Genomic DNA, 26,863 nt, shown 5'->3' on the forward strand with positions numbered 1-26,863 from the left:
CCTGTTACAAGGCCAGAAAATGTCTTGCTAAACACAGACTCTGCCCACAGGGCTTGTACAGCAGGGGTTATATAGAGGTACCACCTAGGGTTTAAAAATTAAACACACAGATGGTTGTACTGGGCTTCTCATGCCTCTCATCTCCCTATTTGACATGGGAACCAATTGACGAGTTTACAATCTAGCCTTCTACTGCAGCTAGGGATAACAGTATTGAGAAGACAGTTGAGACTGGATTCTGATTTCATCTCTTCTCCTCACAAGTGACCCTGGATGGGCCCCTACGTGTTATAGGGTCTCAGTCTTCTCATCTGAAAAGTGGATCTAATTTAGCATCTGTGCAATCTTTCTCATGGGATCAAACAAGACAGTCAATGAGGTGGTACCATGGAAAGTACACGGTGATAAATAAACATGAGATCAGGGCTCAGGCACTTACTTAAGGGTGCTAGAGCCTGAGGTCACTGTGACTCATAGTGTCTCACTGCATGCTCACAACATTAGACACAGGACTGAACAGCTTCACTTTGAGGCAAGAGAGCTGGAACCTGGAGGGGTCAAGTAACCCGCCTAAGGCCAGTAGGAAGTAGAACTAGAGCCTGTGCTGAGGAATGGCTGGCTCCAGGGTCTTGCCCACCCAGCCCCCTGCTCCTGAAGGGTGATGGTGTATTGCAGGATACCATCATCATGCTTTCAGGGGCCCCTGCACTGGTGTTAGTCTGCCCCTCGTTCAGATGCGCTCACTAAAAATGATGTGCATCATCAGTCTCTAAGCAAGCCCCGTCTCCTTTCTACACCAGCAAGTCAGCCAATGCTTTCTATCTTCCACTGTGCATGAAGACATATTAAGACAGCTTGGATAAGGAGATTATAATTTGTAATTAAATATTAACCTTTCTGACAGTATTAAAATTAAACCACTCAGAATTCTTCATCCCTAATCAGGTGGTTCCTGCCCGTAACTGTATCTTCCCTAATAGTCTTGCTAGTTTATGGCTCTTTCCAGAGTGCTAATTGTTTCAATCGCTGCCAACCTGATGAATTGTCTTAAAAATGCTATTTCAGTTGCAGCATATTAGCATGCCATGTGCTGCTTCTTGCCTACTGCCTGTCAAGTGGGTCTGCTCTGGGTTTGGTTGAGGCAGAGCATAGCTATTGGCAGAGCCAGGGAAGCTTAGGAGCTTTTAGCCAGTTATTAGGGAGAAGGACGCCAGGGATGTGGCCCAGGAGGATACAACCTGAGTGACCTACCTTGTTTCTACGGCTGTCAGGCCCTCAAGGAGGAGGCAAAGGGACAGTGAGGCCAGAAGCAGGATGGAAGGTGGCTAGGACTCAGCTGCTGGGGCAGTTTTGGCTACCAGAGGCTTGAGTAATTCCTCACTGTCTCAGCTAGGGAGGCTTTCCATAGAAATTAGGCAAGAGCATCTGGGGTCAGAAGCAACTTCAGATGTTGGGCAGGAGTACCTTAGCCTCCACAGGGGAAGGCTAGTGGAAAGAACATTTGGCTTTAGCAGAAATGTTTCTGCAATCTTCAAGGATGGCTCTGACACTTCTCTCTGTATGACAACATTTCTAGTTAGCATAGAAAGTCAAACTAAGTAGGCCTTGAAAGCCCAAGTCTGAATAAATATGGGTTAGGGACAGGCTTCTCGTCTCTCTTGTGGTTGAATTCCAAAGGCTCCGAGTCATGGGGAAAAGGGGACTGTGACCACCCCACAGCTTAGGGCATAAGATATCAGGCATAAAAGCTCATATACAATGGAGAGAAGCAATACGGCACCTTTTCATTCCATTTGTTTTCTCCTACAGGCCCCAAGACTCTTTAGCATGGCCTTGATGTACTAGATAGTACTAGTATATTTCTAAAGCTGTTTCCCTTTCTAGCCTGAGTTCCTCAAAGTACATGCCTGAAAATGCATGGATGAATCTCATGGGGTTCTTCCAAATGCCCCAGAAGTCAGGCAGGGCAAGGATTATTTTTCCTGTTTCATAGATGAATAAAAGGAGGTGCAGATAAAAGGAGGTGGGATAATTTGCCCAAATTCCTGGAACAACTGGTGGCCAGTCTGGGGCCAGACTGAGGCCTGCTTTCTGGGCCAGGGTCCATCTTTTTAATTCACTATTATCCGATTCAGGAGCCTAGAATTTTGGGGTATAGCAGTAGTGGTGAGGTCTCCATGGCCTGCACACCAGGCCTAGATCCCAACCCTTACCTTTTTGGCATCTTTGTGCATATATTTGGCTGTCTGCTTTGCCAGCTCTGTCTTTCCTAATAAGAAGGAAGGGAGAGGTAGTGGGTTAGGACAAATGACTGTCTTCTGGAATGAAAGAATATTAGAAATGCATGGACATCTGAAATAACGTATTTTATAGATGGGAACACTGAGGCTCAGGGAGGGTCGGTGACTCTCCCAGTCACTGGGAGGGAGAATCAAAGGTGGAGCTGGAACCAAAATCCAAGTCTGGATTGCATCTTGATTTTTCTGTGGATGGAGATTGAGACTTTTTCTCTATAGCAGCATTTTAAAAGCGGGAGGTGGACTCTTATAATCCAGAGCCAATTTGTCCTTTGAAGCCCAGTGCAAACTTGCCTCTCACAGGAGTACCCTGACTTCTTGGTTACTGCACTGCATTTCTTTAGACACCTGTGGTCTTGCCAACCAAACAAAGGCTGAGGGAATAAAGAACACCTTTTCTTGGCCTCATAGCCTTTCTTTGTAACATAAAGAAAGAATGACAATACCAATGTGGCGGCTTTGAAGGGCCATTTGGTATGATGGCCAAACTGTTGGAAGTCACTGTTTAACATAGGAAATCAAGTTCTACAGTATCATGGTGAGGTGACAGTAACCTACATCTGGGGGAGTGCTAGGCCCATGAAGATGCTAACAGGGGAAAATGAGACAACAAATGCATGAAAATCCCCATCAGGGCAATGGTGGGAGGTGGTGGTGCAAGTTTGGGGGTGAGGGTGGAGAGTGAGGGGATGAGAATGCCTCAGATAATCCAGCCCAACAGGCTAGAAAAACACCCAACCCATTTGACTGAAACCAATTTTGCTAAGCATCCCCACTGTGTTGGCCATTAAAGGGCTTACTTTAGCTTCCTAGAAGGTTATGTCCCAAGCTATACTAAATAAAGTTGGTATGCTGGGAAGCAGAGGTGGTTCAACTGTTCCCAAAGGGTAGCCTCTGGGGATGCAGAGTGGCCAGATCAGGGCTATCAGACCCCAAAGGGGCTTGGTCACCCAGGTGAGTTAGGCGCTGAATCACAGCTTCCAGAGGGAGGGGGATAATTCTAGCTATTTCTAATGTGACAGACAATCCTCTTGCTGGCTCTTTAATTTGGAAGCAGTTGTTTTCAGAGCTTTCAGAGTTGTACAGAAGTAGGATGTGTGACCCTGACCCATAGCAGCTGAGGCTCCCCCAGCTCTCCTTCCCCACTTGCCAATATGCTCCCAGTTACCTATTCCAGATGATCCCAAAAAGAGGAAGACCAGAGGGTGTTCTTCATCGTACCAGCCATTCTCCTTCCTCCGGATCGCTAGGGCCAAACACACAAGATGGGGTGGGGGTGGGGGGGTACAGGGAGGGAGGCAGATAAATCAATGACACAAAAGGCAGGATAATTATCACTAAGTATACAATATGTTTTACTGCTCTGCGCCCACTCAAAGTCCTCACTACCATTAGTGCTGCCTAATCTGATTAGCTGGCAAGGCCCCTAGAGACACCTAATCAGGTTAGCATGGATTTGGAAAGCTGCCCAGAGCAGATTTCGGATAAAGTTTTCCAGGATGAGCACTCAGCGTTGCCAGGGAAACTGAAAGGCGGGTGGATGGTGAATGGAGGTGAAGGGGGTAGGGGGGTGGTGAAGGAGAATTCGAGAGGAACTTTAGCTCTCAGATGGCTGGTTATCCATCTACTCACCACTGGTGGGAGACTAAGCCTGCTTCCTATGCAAATGGAAGATACAGAAGCCCGTGGCAGGCCCTGAGGGATCTGGGGTGTGAGCTCTGGACTCTTTCCCATTTGGGGAAACCAAGATCTAGTTCACTGTCTGGAAGTGTAGCCAAATGTACTTTCTGGAATCCAGTCAATGGTAGTGTGGAGCTCAGGGCACAGATGGATCAACCACTTGGTTATCACTGCCACTAACCATGGCCTCTAGTGGGGGAAGAGTGGTGGGGGAGTGGGATAGATACGTACTAGGTTCCCTGAGAGTTCAGCACTGCTAGCATGAGACCTGACTTCTCCTTTTCAGGAGGAAGTATATAATCAAGGGCTGTAACCATTCAAGGTGAGGAAATTATTATTATTGTTATTATTGTTGTTGTTGTTATTTTTAAGGATTTTTTTATTTATTCATGAGAGACACACAGAGAGAGGCAGAGACATAGGCAGAGGGAGAAGCAGGTTACCTGCAGGGAACCTGATGCGGGACTCAATCCCAGGATCCTGGGGTCACAACCTGAGCCAAAGGTAGATGCTCAACCACTGAGCCACCCTGGCACCCTTCAAGGTGAGGAAATTAAATGCCTAACTACAGAGTGGGAGAATCAGGCTCAGAAGCATCACTCAAGTAGAAGAGCAGGGGGTGAAATGAGGCAGAACTATTATATGAAGAATCATTTATTGAACATGCTATCTGCTGGGCACAACTGGAAAAACTGTCAACATTTTTGATTACTCAAGACCCACACAAACAACCTGAGAGGAAAAGTATTATCTTGAATTCTATTATATTGAACAGGAAACTGAGGCAAGAGATAAAGAGACTTGCCTAAGTCTCTATGTCATACAACTAGCAGATCACTAGTTGACTGGTAGAGATGATAGAGTCTCTTCTCTCTCTAAACATTCCTTTTTTCGCTCACATATGGCTGCTTTAAAAAGTGAAGTATTAATTTGTGTTGCATCAATGAGAACATGGCAATCAGAAGCAGGAAGGGGACAGAGTACTGTGCAATGTCAGGATTGCTCTACAGCTAGAACTGCATGTATGGTCTGGTTCTCAGAGTGTCGGGGGAGATTAACAAAGGGATATATGTCAGAAGACAAGACCAGGAAAACAAGTCAACTGAGAAAGAACTGATGGTCTTAGAGAAGTGTCTGCCAGTTCTGGGGTACAAAGATCCTAAATGCTATACTGTATGGTACAATCTGTATGGCTGGGTTTCAGAGAAGTAGCTCTGGAGGTCAGGGGAGGCTTTCTGGAAGAAGTGGGATTGATGAAGGATCATGGAGGCCAGGAAGATCTGGAGAGGCAAGGGTAGCCAGCATGACACAGGTGGAGAGACAGGAAATGAATAGTAGTTGTGGGTGGGGTCAGATTAGGTTTCAAATACCTGCTTTAGGACTTCAGGTCCGTGCTGCGACCTTTCTCACCTCAATCTTGAATGCTGTTACCTAAAGATCCTAGTTTTGGCCTCAGTGGGAACAGATGGAAGTGTAACCTCTTGGGAGACACCTCCTGAGAATCCTGAGAGGGGCCTGAGAAAACACTCAAATCCAGCTTCTTCCTTGGGAAAGGTCCCAGATCATCTCTAAACTAGCTGAACCAGCCCTATGGAAGGCTTGGCTCTCAGAGGAACCCACTGGCCTCCCAGGTAACTGAAAGCTGGGGATGATGATGGGTAGTCCAAGCCTGGCTGAGACGGACTGAGAGAAACAGTGCCCTGAGAGAAACAAGAACCTGTGGGTGGGGTTTTGGGGGAGGCAGAGATATCAATGGCAAAGGCTAGACTTCTGTGGACACTAGGTGTGGATGTGTGTTGGGGCAGGGGTGAGAGAAGGGTCATCTGAAAGGAGTCACATTCTTCCAAAAGGTGAGTGAACTGAGAATGTAGGTTGGAAAGAAGCTGAGCATAAAGTGGGCTCAGGCTTCACAGGGTATTTAGGGGAGGCAGAAGTACCCAAGCATCACTCAGACAGGTGGCCTGGGGAAAGTTGGGTTCCTCAGGTTTCAGATACCTGAGGTTCTGATCCTGATTTCTCTTTCAGGAAAGCTTCCCAGGTATTGAGAGCTACACATTGCTGGGCTATGCAGTTCAAAAACACCATGGAGAAGGTGGAATTGGATTATGCCCGGGGCCATCTTTCCCCCTTCTTTTCTAATAATGCACCTGGGAAAGAGCTCTTTATAATGCCAGGCAGACTCCACCGCACAGCTGTCCCCGGCCAATTCTGCCAGACCCGGGGCATGAGTCTGGGGTGGGTTTGGTCTGGCCCCTGTGAAACAGGCGAAATGCCAACTATTAAACAATTACAACTCTGGATATTTCTAATAATATCTGAAGAGAAAAACGACCAAGCAGATGGGGTCCGACAGAATGAGAAATGGAAGCAGCTAGGCCAGACTGAGGGAGGTGGGCCCCGGGCTGTGTGGCTGGCAGGGTGGCTGATGGCCACGGCTGGGGGCCTTGAGGGTTTCTGCCAGGCTCCAGCACAGAACCCGTGGGCCACTGGACACGGGGCCAGAGGTGCTAATGTTCTCACTGTGGATCATCAAATGCAGCAACTTACCCTGTTCGCACCTTTCAGTCTATCAAAAACCTCGTAACTTCACTTGAGCCTCATTATGAATCTACAAAGCAGGCAGGGCAGGGAATCTGGGTCCCCTTTTTAAAAAAAGTTTACTTTTTAGTAATCTCTACACCCAACGTGGGGCTCAAACTCACAACCCTATCAAGAGTCATACGCTCTTCCAACCAAGCAAGACAGGCGCCCCTTGATTCCCCTTCTTATAGATGAGGAGATACGTGCAGAGAAGTTAGGTAACCTGCTCAAAGTTACACAGGTAAATAAATGAAGGCCCTGGGCTTTACCCCCAGAGTTCGGGCTAACTCTTAAGCTTGAACTTGTGCTTCAGGAGTTTAAAGAAAGGAGTAGGCTCTTGCTGGCCACAGCATCTCCCATACCCTAGTCTCACCCAGAAAACAGTCTTTTGGTAGCATTTTAATCTGGCTCATTCAACTTTGATACACAGCCTCAGGAGCCCCTGTCCTCTGTCTCCTGACCACTGCTCTCTAGGCTTGGGATGGTATCAGGGTGCCCTGAGCAGGCATCTCAGCACCTTCCCTGGCTGGTCCCATCTCTGCAAGTTCCAAAAGGCTTGGCTGCCTCTCCACAGGCTTGGCTAGCACCAGTGCCTCCTTGCTGTGTTCTTCCCTTAGCAGAATGGCTTCTCCTGGCTATGCCCACCACTACTGGGCCATCTTAAAACTCACATGCAGCAACCTTTTTGATTAACTCCACCACTCCACCTCTGTGCCATTAACTCCTTATAGCCTATATTCTACAGAATATTCTATATTTTCTGGTACACTTCCATCTACACGGTGGTAGGGTAGACAGCGTAGGAGTTATGGCATCTAGTTTGGAGTCCTGGCTCTGCCACTTTCTAGATGACTGGCTTTGAATAAAACACTTATTCCTGTAAAACCTTGGTTTCTTCAGCTATAAAATGGGAATGGTCAGACACATGCTAAGCCAGCCCACACGTAGATGAAATGAGTCCAGCGTTATAAAGGCACTTTGTATTGAGTGGAATAATCAGAAAAGTATAAATCACAATAGTCACAGTAGTAGTGGCAGCAGTAGTGGTGTGCTACAGATACCTCTTGCATCCTTGTGCTAGTCTTGGGCAGTAGATATTATCTCTATTTTACAGAAGAGGAGACTGGGGCTCAATGAGGGGCAGTGCAAGAGGTTTCATCCACTTGTGCCCTTGTGTCCTGGAGGAGGGTGTGCTCTATGCTATGTCATCTGCGGGAGCAGATGCTAGGAGCTCCATTTCCTGAGGGGACCTTGGGACTAGCCCAGAGTTAGTATAATGCTTGCTGACTCAATGAATTAATTGTTGGTCTTTCTGGAATCCAAGGAGGAAAACACAGATACTTCAATTTCCATCTTACAGAGAAGAAGAGTGAGGCCTGGACCTAAGTCTCTTTATGCTCCCAGTGATCACTACTACTCTTGGGTGAAGAAGGTTTCCTCTTTCCTCTTCATCCCTCTCCAGGAACCTTCTCCATCTGTGCAGCACACAAGCTCTAGGCCAAGTGCTGGGCACCTACAAAGATGCCTAAAGTGAGGTCTGTGCTGTTTAGGTGTGCACTGCTCTGCAAACTGGCTTCCAAATGGGATGGGAGCACTGGGAGGAGTGTGGGAAGAGCCATCATGCCAACTGACATCTGCACCAGGAAGCTGAGGGGGCATGGCCAGGCAGTACGAATGTGATGGGAGATTCCAGAGAGACCCATCATTTGCAAAACCAAAGGGAGAGGAGATAGCTGCTGCCTCCTCCCACCCCAGGCCTTCTTCCAGCTCTAGGTTCTGGGGCCATCTGGGTGGGCTGACTCCTCCTTCCTGGATTATTTTTAGCCTAATCTGAAACAGCCCTTCAGAGGAACTCTTGTGGTTCAGTCACCTGAACATCTCTTAGCAATCTCCTGTCTACTGCTTGTAGGTTTGAGGGGCACAGCGAGTGCTCAAGAAGTGCTTGCTAGTGGAGTGGGTACTGACTGGAGCCTCAGGGTGGGAGGATGAGTTGAGAACAGTTCTCAGTCTCTAAGAATCGGTGTTTATGAAGGCAAAGCATTGCTACTGAGTGGTTAATATATAAAAAATGCAAAGAATAGTTTTCGCTGAACATCACTCACTCTGGGTGTGTGTGTGTTGGGACAGGAATCACTGGAAGAGCACCACCCTTCCTGGAAGCGGTTGGGATGAGAATCTATGTTAAGGAGAGGCTGAATGTCAAGATGGGCTGCAGGCTTCATTCACTTGAGTTTAGCAATCTTTTACACACCTGTGTGCCCAACCCTGGGGAAAAGCTGAACAAGAGGTATTTTGACCTTTGGAGAGAGACGTTCAAAGAGATGCCCTGCGGTATGTGGAGTGACAACAGGTGTCCACAGGAAGCCCCAAGAATGGGCCCTCGTGGAGGGCTAAAAAAGGCTTTCTGGAGAAGGCCTGGGTCTTGAGTGTCTCACTTAAGTGTCTCAGCAGGCTAGGGCAAGGGCAGGGTGGTCTGGACAATAAGAACATCTGAAGTGGTATGGGGTGGAGGTGGGACTGCAAGCAGTTTTCTAAAGTAATCACCTCATATCATGACTCAGGGATGGCCTGGATGTATTTCTCAGCTTAGGAACAGGACTCTAAGGCAGAGAGTAGGGGAGGGGTGTGGAGGTGGCCCACAAAGGTGCAGGGCTTGGGCAATTACATTTTTGGACTGTCAAAAAGGGAAGTAAAGCACGAGACAGCCCACTGTGTCATGTGGCTGATGCTGAGATTCTGAATTTGAGCCAGACCTCAGCACAGATCAGTTGCGATGGCAGAGCTTTCCTGAGGGAATTCATGGGCATCAGAGTCAAGTGGAAGCAGGTGCAATGGGTTGGTGATAGGTATCTGGTTAGAGAGCTGCAGGGAAGCTTCTAGGTGTGCAGGCTAAACCCACAGCAGGACTGGGGAATGGCCTGTTCACTTGAGGGGTCAAAGGTCAGATACTATGAGTGTTACTATTTCAATATACTCCTGTTTCTAATATGCTTGTGAGCTACTAGAGGGCAAGCTTATAGCTATTCTTTTTTCCTCAAAGCACAGAGATGGCCAAGGGGCCCAGCCAAATTAATTCAACAAACTGCATTACTGAGCTACTTCAAGCAGAGTACTGTGCCAGGAACTGGAAAAACTAAAATGATTCAGTCACGGTCTCTGCTCTCAGAAGTCTACAGTCTGTTGCTCCTGAACTGAGTTAGGCTAAGTAAAAACAGCCAGAGCTGCGGGAGATGGGCAGGGCTAGGGTGGGGTCAGGAAAGGGCCAGAAGGAAAGGAATTCCAAGCAGAGAGGGCAGCAGGGCAGCATCAACAAGTGCAAGCAGATCAACACAGCGTGTCCAGGGAAGCAGAAGCGAGCGGTAGCCAGGTGTATGTGCAGGGGCGGGAGGGGGGGCAGGGGGGGGCAGCAGTGAGCCGTGTATACTGGGCTACAGCAGCAAGAGCCACTCAAGGATTTTAAACAGGGGAGTTCTTACATTTTACAGAGCTCACTCCAGCTGGGGAGGAGAAGTGATGCCAGGGGAAGGAAAGGAGACAGGGAGACCAAGAAGGAGGCCACTCAAGATTCAAATGGCAGATCCTGAGGTTCTGAGCAAGGGCAGTGGTATTAGGAAAGGAGCGTAAGGCTAAGTTTGAGACCCATTTAAGAGGCAGAATGCTAGAACCTGGTATGTGATGGGCGGTAAGGGGTGAGGGAGAGGGAGGAGCCCAGGAATTATCTAAGTTTTTATTTAGGAGACTAGTGAATGGTGGTGCCTTTACTGAGATAGGAGAACAGGAGGTGGGCAAGTTGGGAGGAAGAGGATGGAGTCTAGCCCTGAATGTACTGAATAGACTGCTGGTTGCTTTTCTGAGGAGAATGGTGGGACATAGAGGCTCTGAGCTCCCAGGAGGTCTGCCCATCGGGCTAGGCATTCTCCCCCTCCCATGACCAAGAGTAGCTCTGGATTCTGGAAGGAGAGTCTCACTTTCAATGCCAAGGCTCCGGCTTATGGTATCTAGGCTGGCTTTGCTTTGGCTCTGGTGACCCTAGAAGACCAGAGAGGCCATGGGGGCCTAAGCTAAGGGGTTGGTACTTTATCTCCTCCATTTGTAAGGCGGTAACTGTGCGCCAGCCTTGCTAGAAGCCCTGCAGCTGGGGATCACACTGATAAATTCACTGTATTACTTTGCACAAATCAATATCCCAGCACTTACCAGGGGTTGATGTGACCGAAATTGGTTTCAGCCAATTCGTGTGGGTAATAAATGGCCATTTATCAAATCAATTCATTCTGCGGCACTTCTCTGGCTGCCCATCCTCATGGTACCCCTGGGGTGCCAGGCTCCACCCAGCCAGTCCCTAGCATATATCTGATGCTAGCCTAGAGGATCCAGAGAGACCCAGCCTATCCCTCTGGATCCACTTCTCTCTCCTGTACCTCCTTCAGTCTGGAGACCTTGAAGCAATGGCTGCTGCTTGCCTACCACAAATTCTGACCCAGAGAGTACCTCATGCTCCACCTGGGTTGGTAGGTGAACATTATCAGATCATTATCAATGTGATCACTGGCCACAGGCTTCTTAGCTAGCAGGGGATATAGTTACCACACAAATGGAGGAGATACACCAACCCCACAGCTCAGGCCCTAATACCTGTCTTTCCTGAGGTCCCTAGAGACACAGCAGGGTCAGGTCAACCTACATAACACACGAAAAGGCGTAGGGATAAGGCAGATTTTGGGTAAAAGAATGGCGCTTTGGGTAGAGGAAGGCTCTCAGGGAAGACCTTCTGACAGCTCCTCAGAGGTGGGCAGCTGAATCATTTACACCTGCTCTGGGCTAACAACAAGGAGAGGCGAAATGGGTGGTACTTTAGAGGCTGGTGTAGGATCAGAGGAAGAGGCTAGACTGGGGCTAGTCCTGGTTTGAAGGCAGTAACTATGGGCCTGATCTAAAGAACATGCCCAGCCCTGGATGGTAAACATCCTGAGCATGTGCTATATAGTGAGATAGTCATGGATTTGGCACCTCAGTTCACAGGTGAGGAAACTGATGCTCAAAGAGGCCGAGTGAGTGTGAATCATACAGTTGATAAGTGGGAGACACACTATCTGACCATGTTGGTCTAATTCTCTCCATCCCAACATCCTCCTCCCCATTCCCTTCAACTTTTGGGAGTTTCAGATCTAATGGGCTTGAGAAGTCAGGGAGAGGTAGGAGGTCAAAGAGGAGCAGCCTGGGAAAGGGCCATGTAAGAAGCAGAGGGAAAACACTAGGATGGCAGCTGCAGTGCTGGTCCACGTGAACAGACACTCCAGCAGAAGATGCTTTCTTAGCTCTCCACCAGGTAATAACATCTCTCCCATAGGCAACTCCTTTCTTCAACCCTCAGGAGCTCCCAGGGTCTCTTCTCCCTCCAATTCAGCCCTTGGCACACGGTTCTTGTGTGTGCCTGCAGGCAGCCTTCTGACCTCTAGCCAGAAGAGCAGCTCTGGCCTGCGGGCTCCTTTTAACTGCTGCTGAGGTCAGGCCCCTGATGGGGGGCTCATGACCACTGCCCGAGTCCCACTGGTGTGTGAGAATGATGGAGATCAGGCTGGGCTCATTGTGCTGCAGGGGTGGCTGCCTTCTTTACTCTAATTGGTATCCTAGGGTTGAAGTGCCACTCCAGAATGTCCCAGAGAGGCACTGTATTGTGATACAGCCCGATGTCTCCTTTTATCGGTGAGCCTCTACCACGTGCTGTCTTTGGTTGGACTGGAACACATCTGGTGGGACCAGATGCTTGCAGAGAAAGGGTAAGCAACATGAATGGGACTGAGACACTGTAGGACAGAGGTTTTCAAACTTGAGCTAAGCAGCACAATCACCCGCAGAGTGTTAAAACAGACTGCTGGGTCCTACCCCAGAGTTTCCAATTCCATAGGTTTGGGGTGAGGCCTGAGATCTGCAAATCTTTTTTTTTTTTTTTTTTTTTTTAAATTTTTATTTATTTATGATAGTCACAGAGAGAGAGACAGAGAGAGAGGCAGAGACACAGGCAGAGGGAGAAGCAGGCTCCATGCACCGGGAGCCTGATGTGGGATTCGATCCTGGGTCTCCAGGATCGCGCCCTGGGCCAAAGGCAGGCACCAAACCGCTGCGCCACCCAGGGATCCCGAGATCTGCAAATCTAACAAGGCCCCAGAGAATGTTGATGCTGCTGGTCCAGAGACCATGCTTTGAGAACCATTGCCTTGGGGGATATTTGTTTAAGTTGGGCCCAGGTTACTCTGCTCCTGGCTTATCTGTCTGCAGTCACCTTCAGAGAATCATGCGCCTGAGTCAGAGAACAGAGGTGAAGTCATTATCCTGAGCAGAACCCTAGTTTTCTATTACCTCTAGTGGGGTCTGCATGGGCAGGAGGGCAATTAGAGTAGGGGTTACACCAGACAGCAGTCTGGCTCCCAGTATGCGACATTAGAGCTTCTAGGGTCAAGAGGAAGGCACTTAAGACTTGTTCAGGATGTTTGTCAGCTAGCTACTGACAAACTATACTGAAGAGTGAGAGTTCCAGGCTGGGAGACAAAAGATAGAAGTTGTAGTTCTGGCTGAGCTGCTACACTACAAGTGATGGACAAGCTCCTGTTCTTCTCTGGGTCTCAGCCTGCCTACCTGAAAAGTGGGGGATGGGGACAGTGGACCGGATGAAAGTCAGAGTTAAAAAAAAAAAAAAGAAAAAGAAAGTCAGAGTTAGAGCACAGGAAAGCAGCCTTGAGCAATGATTATAAATGCTTTGGGGATCCCTGGGTGGCGCAGCGGTTTAGCGCCTGTCTTTGGCCCAGGGTGCGATCCTGGAGACCCGGGATCGAATCCCACATCGGGCTCCCGGTGCATGGAGCCTGCTTCTCCCTCTGCCTGAGTCTCTGCCTCTCTCTCTCTCTCTCTCTCTCTCTCTCTCTCTCTCTGTGTGACTATCATAAATAAATAAAAATTAAAAATAAATAAATAAATAAATAAATGCTTTGTATCTCAGCTTCCTCATCTGTAAAATGGGAATTTGGGGCACTTGGGTGGCTCAGCCAGTTAAGCGTCTGACTTCAACACACATCACGATCTTGGGGTCCTGGGATCGAGCTCCGTATTGGGCTCTCTGCTCAGTGGGGAGTCTGTTTCTCCCTCTCCCTCTGCCCTCCACTCATTCTCTCCCTCTCTCTCACACTCTCTCAAATAAACAAATAAATAAATATCTTCAAAAAATAATAAAATGGAGATTTAATGGTACCAACCTCATGGGGTTGCTGTAAGGATTAAATGACAACATACATGGAGAGCTTATCACAATGCTCAGCACACAGAAAGTACCCACTGAATGTTAAGTTATAATCTTATGAGCCACCTCTCATGGTACAGTGACAGCAAGGCGTACTCTTCACTACAGCAGACCATGAGCCACCCCACCCATTTTTGGTCGCTGTGTCCTGATACTCACCAGCACCCACTGTGGCGATGGCACTCTCCTGGCCAATGATGTGCTCTTTCAGCCGCTGCTCCAGGGGAAAGCGGCGCCGCTCCTCAGCCTCACGCTTCCGCTGCTTCTCTTGATACTGTGAGGAGAAAGGGAAGGTGGCTCAGGATGGTTTCATTCTACACTAAAACCTGGGGGCAAAAAACACAGGTCTGGGTCTCCAGGAGTCCTGCTGCACACTCTGGCTCTGGGCCACTGAAGGCTAGCCCAGTCCTTCCCATTGTTCCCTTGCTCTAGTCCTCACTCCATGCTCAGGAGTCCTGGCTCACTCTGCTAGTAAAATAAAGTATTGCTAGTAGATTAACACTTGGCTCTGGAGTCTGATAGAAGACCTGCATTTGAATCCCAGCTTTATCACTTATAAGATGTGCTTATCATCTGGAGTAATTTACTTACTCTCAGTTTTCTCACCTGGAAACTGGGGATTAAATATGATGACATACATAATGAGCTGGCATGTAGTGTAAGTGCTTAACAAATATGGGTTCTTTCCTTTCTACTTATCTTCTTGCAAATCTTCTTGGTTTTCACTCTTTTTTTAGTGTAAGTTCTATGCACAATGGGGCTCAAACTCACAACCCTGAGATCAAGAGTTACACACTCCACTGACTAAGCCAGCCAGGTGCCCTGAAAACCTTTTTAGTTTTTATACCAGAGCTATGAACATCCTCCTTCAATGATACTGCATTTCAACTAAACACAGCTATTCAGCAACTGCTGTGTGCTTGGCCCTGTGCACACCATGACAGAAATGGCACGGTGGGGAGAAGGAGGAGGACTGAAGCCCAAGACTGGAACCCAGATGCTGCTGAGTGCCCATGTGTGTCTGGCCCTGGGCTTGTTGGTTCACTTCAGAAAGGGCAGAGGGAAGGAGGCCTGAGCATGACCACACTGTGAAGAACAGAGGAGAGCCAGGCCTGTCCTCAGGGAACTCTAAGTTGGACAAGGAGGGGAGGGAGGGCTCATACACAAATACTTCTCAGGGCGTCTGGGTGGCTCAGTCTGTTAAGCATCTGACTCTTCAGCTCAGGTCTTGATCTCAGGGTCATGAGTTCAAGCCCTGCTTAAAAACAAAAACCAGGTGTGCCTGGGTGGCTCAGTCAGTTGAGGTCTGCCTTGGGCTCAGGTAATGATTCCAGGGTCCTGGGATCAAGCCCCACATTGGGCTCTCTGCTCAGCAGGGAGTCTGCTTCTCCCTCTACCTGCCGCTTCCCATGCTTGTGCTCTCTCTCACATGCTCACCAGCTTTCTCTCTCAAATAAATAAATAAAATCTAAAACAAACAAAGAAACAAACAAACCAAATTTGTTGCATGTTTGTGAATCTATCCTCTAAATCGATTATGAGCTGCCTGAGGGCAGGCACTGTCCTTTACTCAATGCACAAGTCCTGGCACAATGAAGGCAGCTGGTCAATGTTTACCAAGTAAATTTGGTAATAGATAAGAGGAGAGAATTAACAGCTGAACTGGGTGGCACAGGAATCCAGAGAGGGGAAGGAGACACAAAGAAGTTGGAGTCCTGGGCTCGGCAGGAGCTGTGGGACTATCTAGTGGCCATCAAGGGAAGGTGAGTATACAGGTCTGATGATAAAGTGCTCACGGAGCCAGGTGGATGGGGGAAGGAAGCAGGCCTTGGAGTGAGACAAAAGACCTGGATCTTCAGGAGCCTCTTTTCTCCTAAGACCTTGTAACACTGATGGCTCTCTAAAAGAGAGCTGCCCAGGTAAGGCCCTGTCACAAAAGTTGTGGCTGCAGATTGCTCTTGCAGGCAGAGTGGATGAAAAATACCTGCTGCTTGGGCAGTGTTTTCCTGTTACAGTAGTGACCTTGACAGAAGTTAAAAAAAATAAATAGCAAACAATCCAATTTTGGCTGTTGCTATCAGTCTGTAACTGAAAGCTCCCATCAGTCCTGGGTTTCATATGGAGCAATAATTCGGCACCAATCCCAGTGGAGCGACGCTTGCCGGTTGGAATCCAGAGTGTCACTGTGCAGCTCCCTCAGGCGCCACATACATCACCTGGCTCTGACGACTCCACCATATATCTGCCTCCTCCTTCTCCCTGCCCACCCAGCCCCTCTCAGCACTTGGGTCCACTGGGCAGGAAAGGCTCTGATGGGGCGACACAAGCATACTGCCTGCTTCTGCACTGGTTTGAGGCCTGGCCGGCTTGGAGTCAGGCAGGCCACAAAAGCAGCCTGAAGCAATGGAAGCTGGCTGCCGAGGGTTTGCTGGGTCTGCTTCCTCAGTTCCCCTCAGTGAGGGTGTCTCAGAGTATTCCTGCCTCTGGGCCTTTGCTCATACTGCTCTCTCACCACAAAAGTCTCCTCTACTCCCATCTACCTCTAAGTGCCCTGGTGATCTCAACTTAAATACTACATTGTCTAAAGAGCCTGTTGTAAGGTTTCATGCCTGCCCCTGGTACCTCCAGAGCACTTAACTGCCTGTCTATCTCTCCTTACTCAACTGTGAGGTCCTCAGTGACAAAGATCATGTCTTATTCATCTCAACAGTTCTATCACATAGCACAGGGCCTGGCTCACAGAAGGAGTCAATGCATGCTGCCAACTGAGGAGGTTAACTACTGGTTGTGGAACAGCTGCTGAGTGCCAGGCACTATACAGAGGCACTGCACTTTGTATAGTGTCCCCATCTGAAGCTTGGTTCCTCTTTTGGCTCATAGTGGGGCAAGCTGTGTGGCAGAAATAAGCAGCTTTTGCTCCGGGAAGATCTGAATTCAAACCTCACCCTGTCTACTCACTAGCGAGCTGACCTTGGGGAAGTTAATTCACCTCCCTGAATTTTTGTTTCCTCATTTCTAACACAGAAACAGTAATTCCCATCACCTTGCAGGCCTTGGTGGGATAGGTGAGATAACATACACAAAGAATGTGGTAGTCTCTGGCAGGTTAGGTGAGATAACATACACAAAGAATGTGGTAGAGTCTCTGGCACATAGGCAATGTACAGGTAGCAGTGGTGTTGTGAGGGATGCAAGTGGAGAGCACAGCAGCTGCCCCCTGACAGGCCTCTGATAAATGTTACTTCTCTTCTCCTTCACTGCATTTTGATAACTATCTAACCCAGTGCTTTTTGGGCAGATGGGGTGGGGGCACTGGAACCCTTTTAGCTAATTTAATCTGTATGAGCTCCACAGATGAAGAGTTGCTCTGGCTCAAGCAGAATCTAGGAGCCTAGTCCACTTAGATGCCCCCACTGCCCCAGAAATGGCTCCTGAGGCTCCTTCCTTAGGAAACCTAGGTTCACAGGGTATCATCTCAATACCAGCTGGGTTCCTGGGATACCTCCACTGTACAAGGCAGCTCATCTCTGCCTGTCAGTTTCCCTTACATGGTAGAGAATTCTGCTTCTAGGTGCTTTCCATGCATTGATCTGTGGGGCCTCATAGAACATATCTTTTTCCTCTGTCACAGGCAAACATGACTTTTCTTGCCACTCTGTTGGTTTGGGTATAAACACTGTGGTCTCCCTAAGTGTTCTCTAGGGAAACATTTTTATCTCCTATAACTCTTCTTCAGTGTCATGATTTTAGGTGGTTTTAGTATTCCTGTTATTTTCTTGGATGGGCAGGGGAAGGATCCTTGACTTCTATGGGAGTGAGTATGGGGGAAAGGTTATACTGGGATTTGGCTGGTTTCTTTTCTTTTCTTTTTTTTTATATTAAAGATTTAGTTACTTATTTTGGCAGGGGAGAGCACATGAGCAGAGGGAGAGGGAAAGTAGACTCCCCACTGAGCATGGAACCTTATGCGGCCCCATCCCACAACCTCAAGGTAATGACCTGAGCTGAAATCAAGAGTTGGATGCCCAACCAAATGAGCCACCCAGGCACCCCTGGCTGGTTTCTTCAGAGCTTTCTAGATGGTCCTGGGAAATATTCAACCCATGGCCTAAATCTGGGTACATCCTGGTTCTCCCCCAGCCTGGAGCCCTAAATATCTATTCAGAACAACTTCTGAGAAGTTCTGAAAACTTCAAATCTTTTTTTTTTTTAAATATTTTTTTTAATTTTTTTTAATTTTATTTATGATAGCCACAGAGAGAGAGAGAGAGAGGCGCAGAGACACAGGCAGAGGGAGAAGCAGGCTCCATGCACCGGGAGCCCGACGTGGGATTCGATCCGGGTCTCCAGGATCGCGCCCTGGGCCAAAGGCAGGCGCCAAACCGCTGCGCCACCCAGGGATCCCTGAAAACTTCAGACTTTTTGATAAAAATGTATAGGATGCTAGGATTAAACCAGGTTAAAGGTTATTGCTTTATGCTCTTTCCTACTGCTTAGCACAGTTTGTATTTTTTTAAAAAGTGTCGAATGAATGAATGGCTTCTGAAGGTATTAGCTAGGAACCCAGGCTTGTGAAACACTAGTGGAAGAACCTAGGAAAGGAAAATAGTTGGTCTGTTTATATTCTACCTCAGGGAGGAGAGAAAGAGGGGAAAAGGCACTTGGTAAGGGCTCCATAAATGTAGGCTACTAGTATTCCTGGCTTTTTGAGGAGATGAGGAGGAAGCCTTATAGGGACTAAGGTTGAAGCCCTACTTCGACAGGGTTCCACTAGAGGAGAATATGGGGCAGGTGGCCTGGCCTGCAGAAGCAGAGGGCACTGGGCTGAGAGGCACTAGGAAGAAGCCACACAGGAGAGCAGGAGTGGGGCAGTGATCATCTTAATAAAAGCCATATGCAATTAGCTTCAGAAGCCCTCACCTGGAGCCAGCAGCAACCAGCTCCCCATGCTGCATCTTGGCTGGATAATCGTGGCCACTGGTATCCATCATTCTTGATTTAATATGGCACCCCTCCTGGCTGTGAGTGCATTTACAGGAAAGGGCTGGGAGGCTGGGGTGAAACCTAGCTGGACTCGCTCAGAAGTGGGCGGTTGGGATGCATGGTTCTTTTGGGGAGGGTTACAAAGAGAAGGGGTATGTCAGGCACCCCTATTATTGGGTATCCTTCAGGAAACAAGTATGATAATGAACCTGGCAGTGTGTTCACCAAAAGGGCAGCTGAGGCAAGGGTGGGAGTGGTGAATAGGCAAAATGAGACCGTGGGCAAGAATATGATAGGTATGGAGGAGGGAAGAGAAAAAAAGGTCAAGTTACAATTTGCTTCTCATGGAGGTCAGGGCCATAAAGCTTACTAGATGCTCTCAGATATACTCAGATATGCCCCATCCTCCTAACTGTGACCTCAACTCGCATCACAGCATTTCTGCCATGCTCTGAAGCTAGAATGGCAGAAAGGACTAGGTAGGAAAGTCACCAAAGGGACTAGGGGGCAACAGATAAGATTAATGTTAGGGGATGATGGTAATGGTTGCCCAGGAGGTCCAATAAAGCTGGGGGAGAGAGGCACTCAAAGGACTTGAAAATTTCCTGAACTAACTCATAAAGTATACATCCTAGGAGAGGAAGTTAGGGAACAGTATGTGTCAGTTCTATTATACTTGGTGTCCATTAATTATGTCAGCATCCTGGACTCCATTCTCCTCTCTTCCAGTCCATCCACCTTGCAGCCAGAATGATGTTTTAATATGTAAATCAGGTCATGTCACTCTGCAAATAGCTAGGCTGATCCAAAGACTGGTAAGAGAAGATTAAGAGGGGCAAGGACTGGCTCAAGTGAGAAGATGAGTTGTGTTCTCTGCATCATATCAGAAGGCATAGGATGCTGATTATCCTGTAACTGGTGATGTTCACTTTGATCACTTGGTTAAGGTGTTCTGTACCAGGTTTCTCCATTACAATTTTCCCCTTGGTAATTAATAAGTATCCTGTGGGATGAAGATCTGAGCCTATTTAAATAATCCTGTTACTCCTCAAACTCCTACTCACTAGTTTTAGCATCGATTGCTAAGTCTCACCTGATTGGGGACCAGCTGCTGTAATCCTCATGGCCCTAAGAAGTTCAGAATATCTCCTCCTCCACTGTACAGAGATGAAGTAAATTAAAACAAGATTCCCCTGGTAGCAAGTAATAGAGACAGAATGCTAACCCTTGCAGTCTGGCTCCAGAGCTTGCACTTGCCACCCTGGAGGTAAGAAAAAGATCTGTTCTCTGCCTCAGGGAGTTCAAAGTCTGTTTAGGGAGATGAGATTTAAAACACAAATCTCCTATTCCTACACGGGGGCTATTAGCATAGGGCTACTTAATGATTTTACTGAAAATAAACACCAGAAGTTGTTCTTGCCAGAAATGCATAACCTGAATGTGATCATAAGGAAACATCAGACAAGCCCAAATTGAGGGACATTTTATAAAATAATCTGTTTGTATTCATTAAATGTCAAGATCATGAAAGACAAGGAAAAACTGAGGAACCATTCTAGTCTAAAGGAGACTACTAAAGAGACATGAAACTAAATCCAACTTGGGATCCAGAATTCTCTTTTCTTGTAAAGATAATTATTGGGACAACTGGTGAAATGTGAGTAACATCTATAGAGTAGTTAATATCAATATTAATACTCTGCTTTTGAGGACTGTACTGAGGTAAGAAAAAGTCCTTGTTTTTTTTTAGAAAACAACTATTTAGGGGTAGGTAAAGGGGCATCATGTGTGTTATTCTTAAATAGTTCAGAAAAAATTGTGTATCTCTTTATATACAATATTTACATACATCGTAAAGCAAATGTGATAAAATCTTAACAAAAGGTAATGTGGGTGAAGGGTTTACAGAATTCTTTGCACTATTTTTGAAATTACATAAAAATTAAAATAAATCAGGATAATCCTTACCTTTGGGGGATGAGTAGTGACTGGAAGTATAAAATGGGTTTCTGAGTGTAATGGTCTGTTTCTTGATCAGATGTGTTTAGTTTGTGAAGATACAGTGAGCTATATACTTACGATATGTGTACCTTATGAAGTGCATTTCAATAAATTTTTATAAAGTTAAAAACAAAAGAGAAAGCAAAAGTTTGTCCCCATAAAGCTCTGTGTCTGGCTCACAGTAAACCTGCAGTGAAGGTCAGATGGTACTGTCCTCCATATAGGGTGTAGGGCCAAGCACAGGGCTAGGCATGCAACATGTTGGCACTTGAAATGAGACGCAGCAGGGAGAAGGCTGGGCAAGATGGGGAAGGAGTATCACTTTGTTCTAAGACAGGAGTAAGTGAAGCCTCTTACCCTCCTGTGTACCTCACCCCTGCTCTCCTAGAGGGCTTTCCTCGGCTCTGATGGGAGCACCCAGGCTTGCAGCCCAGAATGCAGGCCCAGGGGAGCATTGCATCCCCAGCTACCCCTGAAGCAAATGAAAAAATATAGATATAGGAAATGTGCTTGTGATTCTGTCACTGGGATATGCAAATAAAATATATATGATAGGCCTATCTGCCTAATATTCCTGCCAATTCATTCTCTGGGTGTGATTAAAATGAGCAATAAATTCCTCGTGAGTCTCGGTGGAATGAGGCTCCGGCAGTAGAGATGCAGGCTGGCACCAGCACGTCCCCCTCAGCTGAATATTCATCATGGAATAGCTCCCCATATTTTTGTTTTATCTGCCATCATGTGCACAGAGATATATTTCTACCTCTCTCCTTCATCTCTTAGTTAAAACATGAAATGGTCTAAGCTTTAAGTATTAAACTCTCCATGTATTGAAATCCTTCAAATTGAGATCACAAGCTACTTTCTCTATGAAGCCTGCCCTGCTCACTCTGTCTGAAGGTGATCCATGCTTTCTTGGAGCCCCACAAACTCTCTGCAGACCCCTCCTAATGTACAAATCAGTTTGTGGCTATCAAAGCTAAGAGTGCCTGCTTCTCTCCCATCCTCCTCTTCTATATGGCCAACTCAGAGGACAGGGGCTGGGCTTCACCTACCTCTGAATCTTCCCAAGGACCTAGAGACCCTTCTGCACAGAGAATACTGAGAAACTGAGCAAACTGGCAGTAAGGAGAAAATCATTTAGGCTAGTTAAGGTGACAGAGATTTTTAGACAAGTAACAAGTTTTAAAAGGCAGGATGAAATTAAGAATTAGGGGATGTCTAGGTGGCTCAGTGGTTGAGCGTCTGCCTTCAGCTCAGGGAGTGATCCTGGAGTCCTGGGATCGAGTCCCACATTGGGCTCCATGCATGGAGCCTGCTTCTCCTCTCTCTGCCTGTGTCTCTGCCTTTCTCTCTGTGTCTCTTGTGAATAAACAAAATCGTTTTTAAAAAAAGAAATTAAAAATTAGGCTTATGGATGACTTGAAAATGGGAAAACAATCAAGAAATAATATTAACTGGGGCACCTGGCTGGCTCAGTTGGAAAAGCATGGGACTCTTGACCTCAGGGTCATGAGTTCAAGCCCAACACTGGGTGTAGAGATTACTAATAAAAAAAAAAAAAAAAAAAGTAAAAATCCAGATTCCAAATATGGAACTAGGAAATATAAATGTCTGACAGGTCAGCATCTAATAGGATTGGGGGTCTGTGCTGGAGAATCCACACTTCCAATCTGTAAGAGGTCACATTTTTAATAAATTCTTGGGTTGTCAAAATAAAAAATGGCTGCCAGTGTGAAATCAATCGGGTTAAAAAAAGAGGACATCTATATATAGATAGATAAATTCCAGAAAAGACAAATATTATATTATAGAAGGAAATCCTCTCATTCATATCCCAATAGTTACTTATAACAACTTGATTTTCTGTAAGTCATTTGCTTTCTTTCCTTCAGCTTCAGTTTTTCCATCTGTAAAATGGGGGTAATAAGAGCTGCTTCAAGGATTTGTTATAAGATTAGAAAAAAACAGATACCTGGCATAGTACCTAGATGTACTCAATAAAAGACACCTACTATTATTATAAATAAATAAAAATATTAATAGTGATTATGTATAGATAGTAGGGCAAGAATGTTTTTGAGATTCTTTTTTTTGTGTGTGTATATTTATTGGAGTTCAATTTGCCAACATATAGTGTAACACCCAGTGCTCATGCCGTCAAGTGCCCCCCTCAGTGCCCATCACCCAGTCACTCCAGCAGCCCAACTGACATGTTCTCCAGTGAGCCTGCCTTGATCTTCCCAGGCAGGATCTGAAGTCACCTCTGGATTTCCAGAGCTTCTGGGCTTCCTTGAGACTATGACTCAGTGATGTTAGGCTTCACTTGCCTGTCTCCTCATCAGACAGTAAGCTCCCTGAGTGTTTCATCCACTTGTCTTCTTACCTAGCCTAGACCATGGCACACAGATGTTATTCATAAAATGTACTGAATTATTTAAATTTCTTCAGTTTACTTTCCAGATATTCTATGATGAGACACAGGAATTTTATACTGATACATTTTCCATAATGAGCCCATATTTGACTACAGGGTGGTAGGTGAAGGTAGCTGGGTAGCAGGGGGATGCTGGACAGATAGAAGGGGAGCAAGCAAGGTAAGATCAGAGCTGCAGTCACCCATGTCTAGACAAAGAGCCAGGAGATGAGGTCTCAGGCTGGAGCCTTAGCACTCTCCAGGCCTGAGTCAGGTTACAGATGTAGGGCATGAACTCAGCAGCAGCTGCTGCTTACTTACTGTCAAGAAGGACAGACCAGATCTAAAGCAGTGTTCTTCCTATGAAACTCTGCCTCACGAGTTTGAAGGGGTAGTTTTGTTTTGTGTTTTTCAGCTTAGAGGAAAAAAGCAGAGCAGAAAGAGTGGGTGACAAGTAGATGCTGGGCAACTGGGAGAAAGACAATGCTACAGATATCCAAGGAGAACTGAGGGGTGACGGGACAGCAGAGCAATCAGGTGGAGATACTTAATGCACAGCTGGGACATTCCAGACCAGATGAAAGGATCAAGTGCAGAGAGGTGACAAGAGAGAAATAATCTTCTCCATGGAAAGGTGACAGAACCCCGGGCTGTCTCTAAGTGGTCTACTGGCCTCTAAAGGCAGCTCCTTATACTATGTGACAGCTTTGTTAGGGAGCCCCTTCCCTACAGGTACCACCAAGCCTGGCTCTGTCCCAGCTTGGCCTCTGAATCTCCTCCCCCTCACAGCCATTCCTGTACCTATGTGTGGTCTCTCCTCTCTGGGCCAGAAGTTCCTACTGCCTTTGGCTTTTTCTATGGCACATTTTCTCTTGCCCCCTTAGCTGCCCTACTCTGCACAGATTCTGAGAGCTCTGTGTCTACTTTGATGATAATATCTGCAACCGCCCTCTGTGGTCCAGAAGGGTCTGACTGGAATAGAGGGATGCAACCACCATTTATTCACTCGGGCCCTAGCCTTGTACTAACATGGCCAACGTTAAGCCACTTCTTAGGCAGCAAAATTTTGTTAAGTGTTCCTCAGCAGCCCTAACCCCTCCACCTATGCTGGCACTAAGAGGTCTGCCTTATGTCATACCACCTGACACACCATGGGTTCTCCTGGCCAAGTCCAGGGTGTACTCTCATGGAATGATAGGAGTGCAGTCCTGGAGGTTAGTGAAACATGTTCAGGGATTTCCTTAAGACATCTGAGGAAACTGATTTGACCTCTAGGGCTGCTCCTAGGGGTGGAAAATCTGAACAGAGAGGAGAGAAGTGCTTGCTCTCTAGGAACTTTCACTCTTGCTGTCCCAAGCACTCAGGATGTGCTGTGAAATCCCATCTCCCTTTCTACCCCCTCTTCTCTGGAGGAAACCACTGCAAGACAGTTACTAAGGATCCCAGGGAAACAAAGTATATGGTTAATGCTGGTTGCCAGATATTTCTAGTTCTCCCCCTTCTGGGCACATGACAAGATTATTCTTCTTGGCCTCTTGTGACTGGGTGTGAACAAGGATTAGTTCTGTCCAGTGTGATTGGAAGTAAAGGGTCTTCTTCTAAATGAGCATTTAACTACAGATGCAAGACCCTCCAGAGCATTCTTTTCCCTCTGGCCAGCAACCTGCAACATCCCAGAAGGTGGCTGCAATGCCAGTCTGGTCTCTGAGGGCCTATAATGAACAGAGGCTCTATCACTGACACATGATGGACAGGCTTCATGAGGCCAAAAGGAAATCTTTACCATTTTACACCATCAAAATTCTGCGTTGTTACAACATAGATGATTGTATACTGAATGGAACCTTAGAAACCATATTGTGCAATGTCTTCATTTCACAGAGGTAACCTGAGCTTCAGTGAAGGGAAATGCTAGGCCTACATCACCTAGTCAGTGAGTGGTGGAGCTGGGACCACAAATCATGTCTTGTCTGTCTCAGTCCAGTGACCTAAGTGCTCTTATTCAAGACAGAATATTTGCCACTAGGTGGGACCTGTCGCACTGAATCATCTCAAAGGATTTCAGCCAACGTGCCAAAAGAGACTCCATGATGAAGGAAAGAGCATAAGACTGAGAATCAGAAACTAAGTCTTCTATCTTTTCACGTAGATGGCATTGAAGGTGAAAGAAGCCCCTGCTCCTCCCAAAGCCAAAGCCAAAGCCAAAGCCAAAGCCAAAGCCAAAGCCAAAGCAAAGGCTTTTAAGGCCAAGAGAGTGGTGCTTAAAGGCATCCATGGACGCCTTTAAGATCTGCATGTCACTTACATTCTGACAGCCCACAACATTGTATCTCCAAAGGCAGCCCAAATATCCTCCAAAGAGTATCCTCAGGAGAAACAGGCTTGACCATTATGTCATCATCAACTTCCCCCTGACTACTGAGTCAGCCATGAAGAAAATAGAAGACAACGACACACTTGTGTTCATTGTGGGTGTCAAGCCCAATAAGTGCCAAATCAAACAGGCTGTGAAGAAGCTCTATGACAATGATGTGGCCAAGGTCAACATCCTGATCAGGCCCAGTGGAGAGAAGAAGGCATATGTTCGACTGGCTCCTGAGTCTGATGCTTTGGATGTTGCCAACAAAACAGGGATCATCTAAACTGAGGCTAGCTGGCTAAATCTAAATTTTTTCACCATATGAAGAAAAACAAACAAACAAAAATAGAAACTAAGTCAGGGGCACCTGGGTGGCTCAGTGGTTGAGCGTCTGCCTTTGGCTCATGTTGTGATCCTGGGGTCCTGCGACTGAGGACATCAGGTGCTTCTCTCTCTGCCTATGTTTCTGCCTCTCTCTCTCTGTGTTGCTCATGAATTAAAAAAAAAAAAATCTTAAGAAAAGAAACCAAGTCTTTCAGTTCTAGTCCTAACACCAAACCTACTACGTGACCTTGTATTCAAATCTATTAGTTTCGGTTTTGACACTAATGCACTTTGGGACCAAAGGCAAGCCATGTCATATCCCTGGGCTTTTTGTTGGCATGTTCAGCTGTGTGTTTTTGTTGTATCTGTGTGTATTTATGTCTGTATAACACATCGGTGTGTATATAACACAACTTTGTGTTATGTAGTGTGGGTAGTACATATCTGCACATGTGTACATCTATGTGCAGGAACCCTGATACCCTCACCCCTGTGTCAAAGAGAACTAAGGATTGTCTTCTCAGAGTAGCTTGACATGTTTTTCATACCATTCTACAATCTCTTAGGGTAAGAGTCCACTGATTTAGGCTTCAGATATTTAAAACATGTGCCTCACAGAAGAGCCTCCACAGAGGCTGCCCAGGAGAGAAGGGCTAGGCTAGGTGGGTGTAGCTCTGGTCCACCTCTCCTTCAACCACAATAGCTTTGTTTTCTTCTTAGATGTTCAGACTTTGGTAAGATTTCCCACTATTGTACTTGATGATTGCTGAAGTCCCTGGTAGCTCTGAGATTTGTGATTCTAGTTCTTGGATTCTGCCAACTAGTTCCTGAGTGATAGCTCAGTAGCTGGGAAGAGCAGAAGGTAGCTTGCTTTTAGGGAGTTCAAAAGTTTGGTTGAGAAGATCAAATTAAGATGGAGATTTTTTTGG

The 26,863-nt window shown here is 46.8% G+C and overlaps 1 protein-coding gene across 4 annotated transcripts in view; it reads right to left on the minus strand.

The window, feature by feature from the left end:
• The window catches only part of CLPB (ClpB family mitochondrial disaggregase), a 142,580-nt gene that overhangs the window by 10,160 nt on the left and 105,557 nt on the right, over positions 1 to 26,863 (minus strand). For all 4 annotated transcript variants that reach the window (XM_077866884.1, XM_077866882.1, XM_077866883.1 and 1 more), the window contains 3 exons: positions 14,011 to 14,125; positions 3,466 to 3,543; positions 2,214 to 2,269 (listed from right to left, as the gene is read on the minus strand). In XM_077866884.1, coding sequence (XP_077723010.1) covers positions 2,214 to 2,269; positions 3,466 to 3,543; positions 14,011 to 14,125 — 249 coding nt within the window. The remainder of the gene's footprint in view (positions 1 to 2,213; positions 2,270 to 3,465; positions 3,544 to 14,010; positions 14,126 to 26,863) is intronic.

The sequence above is a fragment of the Canis aureus genome, chromosome 23 (genome assembly GCF_053574225.1).
Source record: "Canis aureus isolate CA01 chromosome 23, VMU_Caureus_v.1.0, whole genome shotgun sequence".
Classification (NCBI taxonomy): domain Eukaryota; kingdom Metazoa; phylum Chordata; class Mammalia; order Carnivora; family Canidae; genus Canis; species Canis aureus.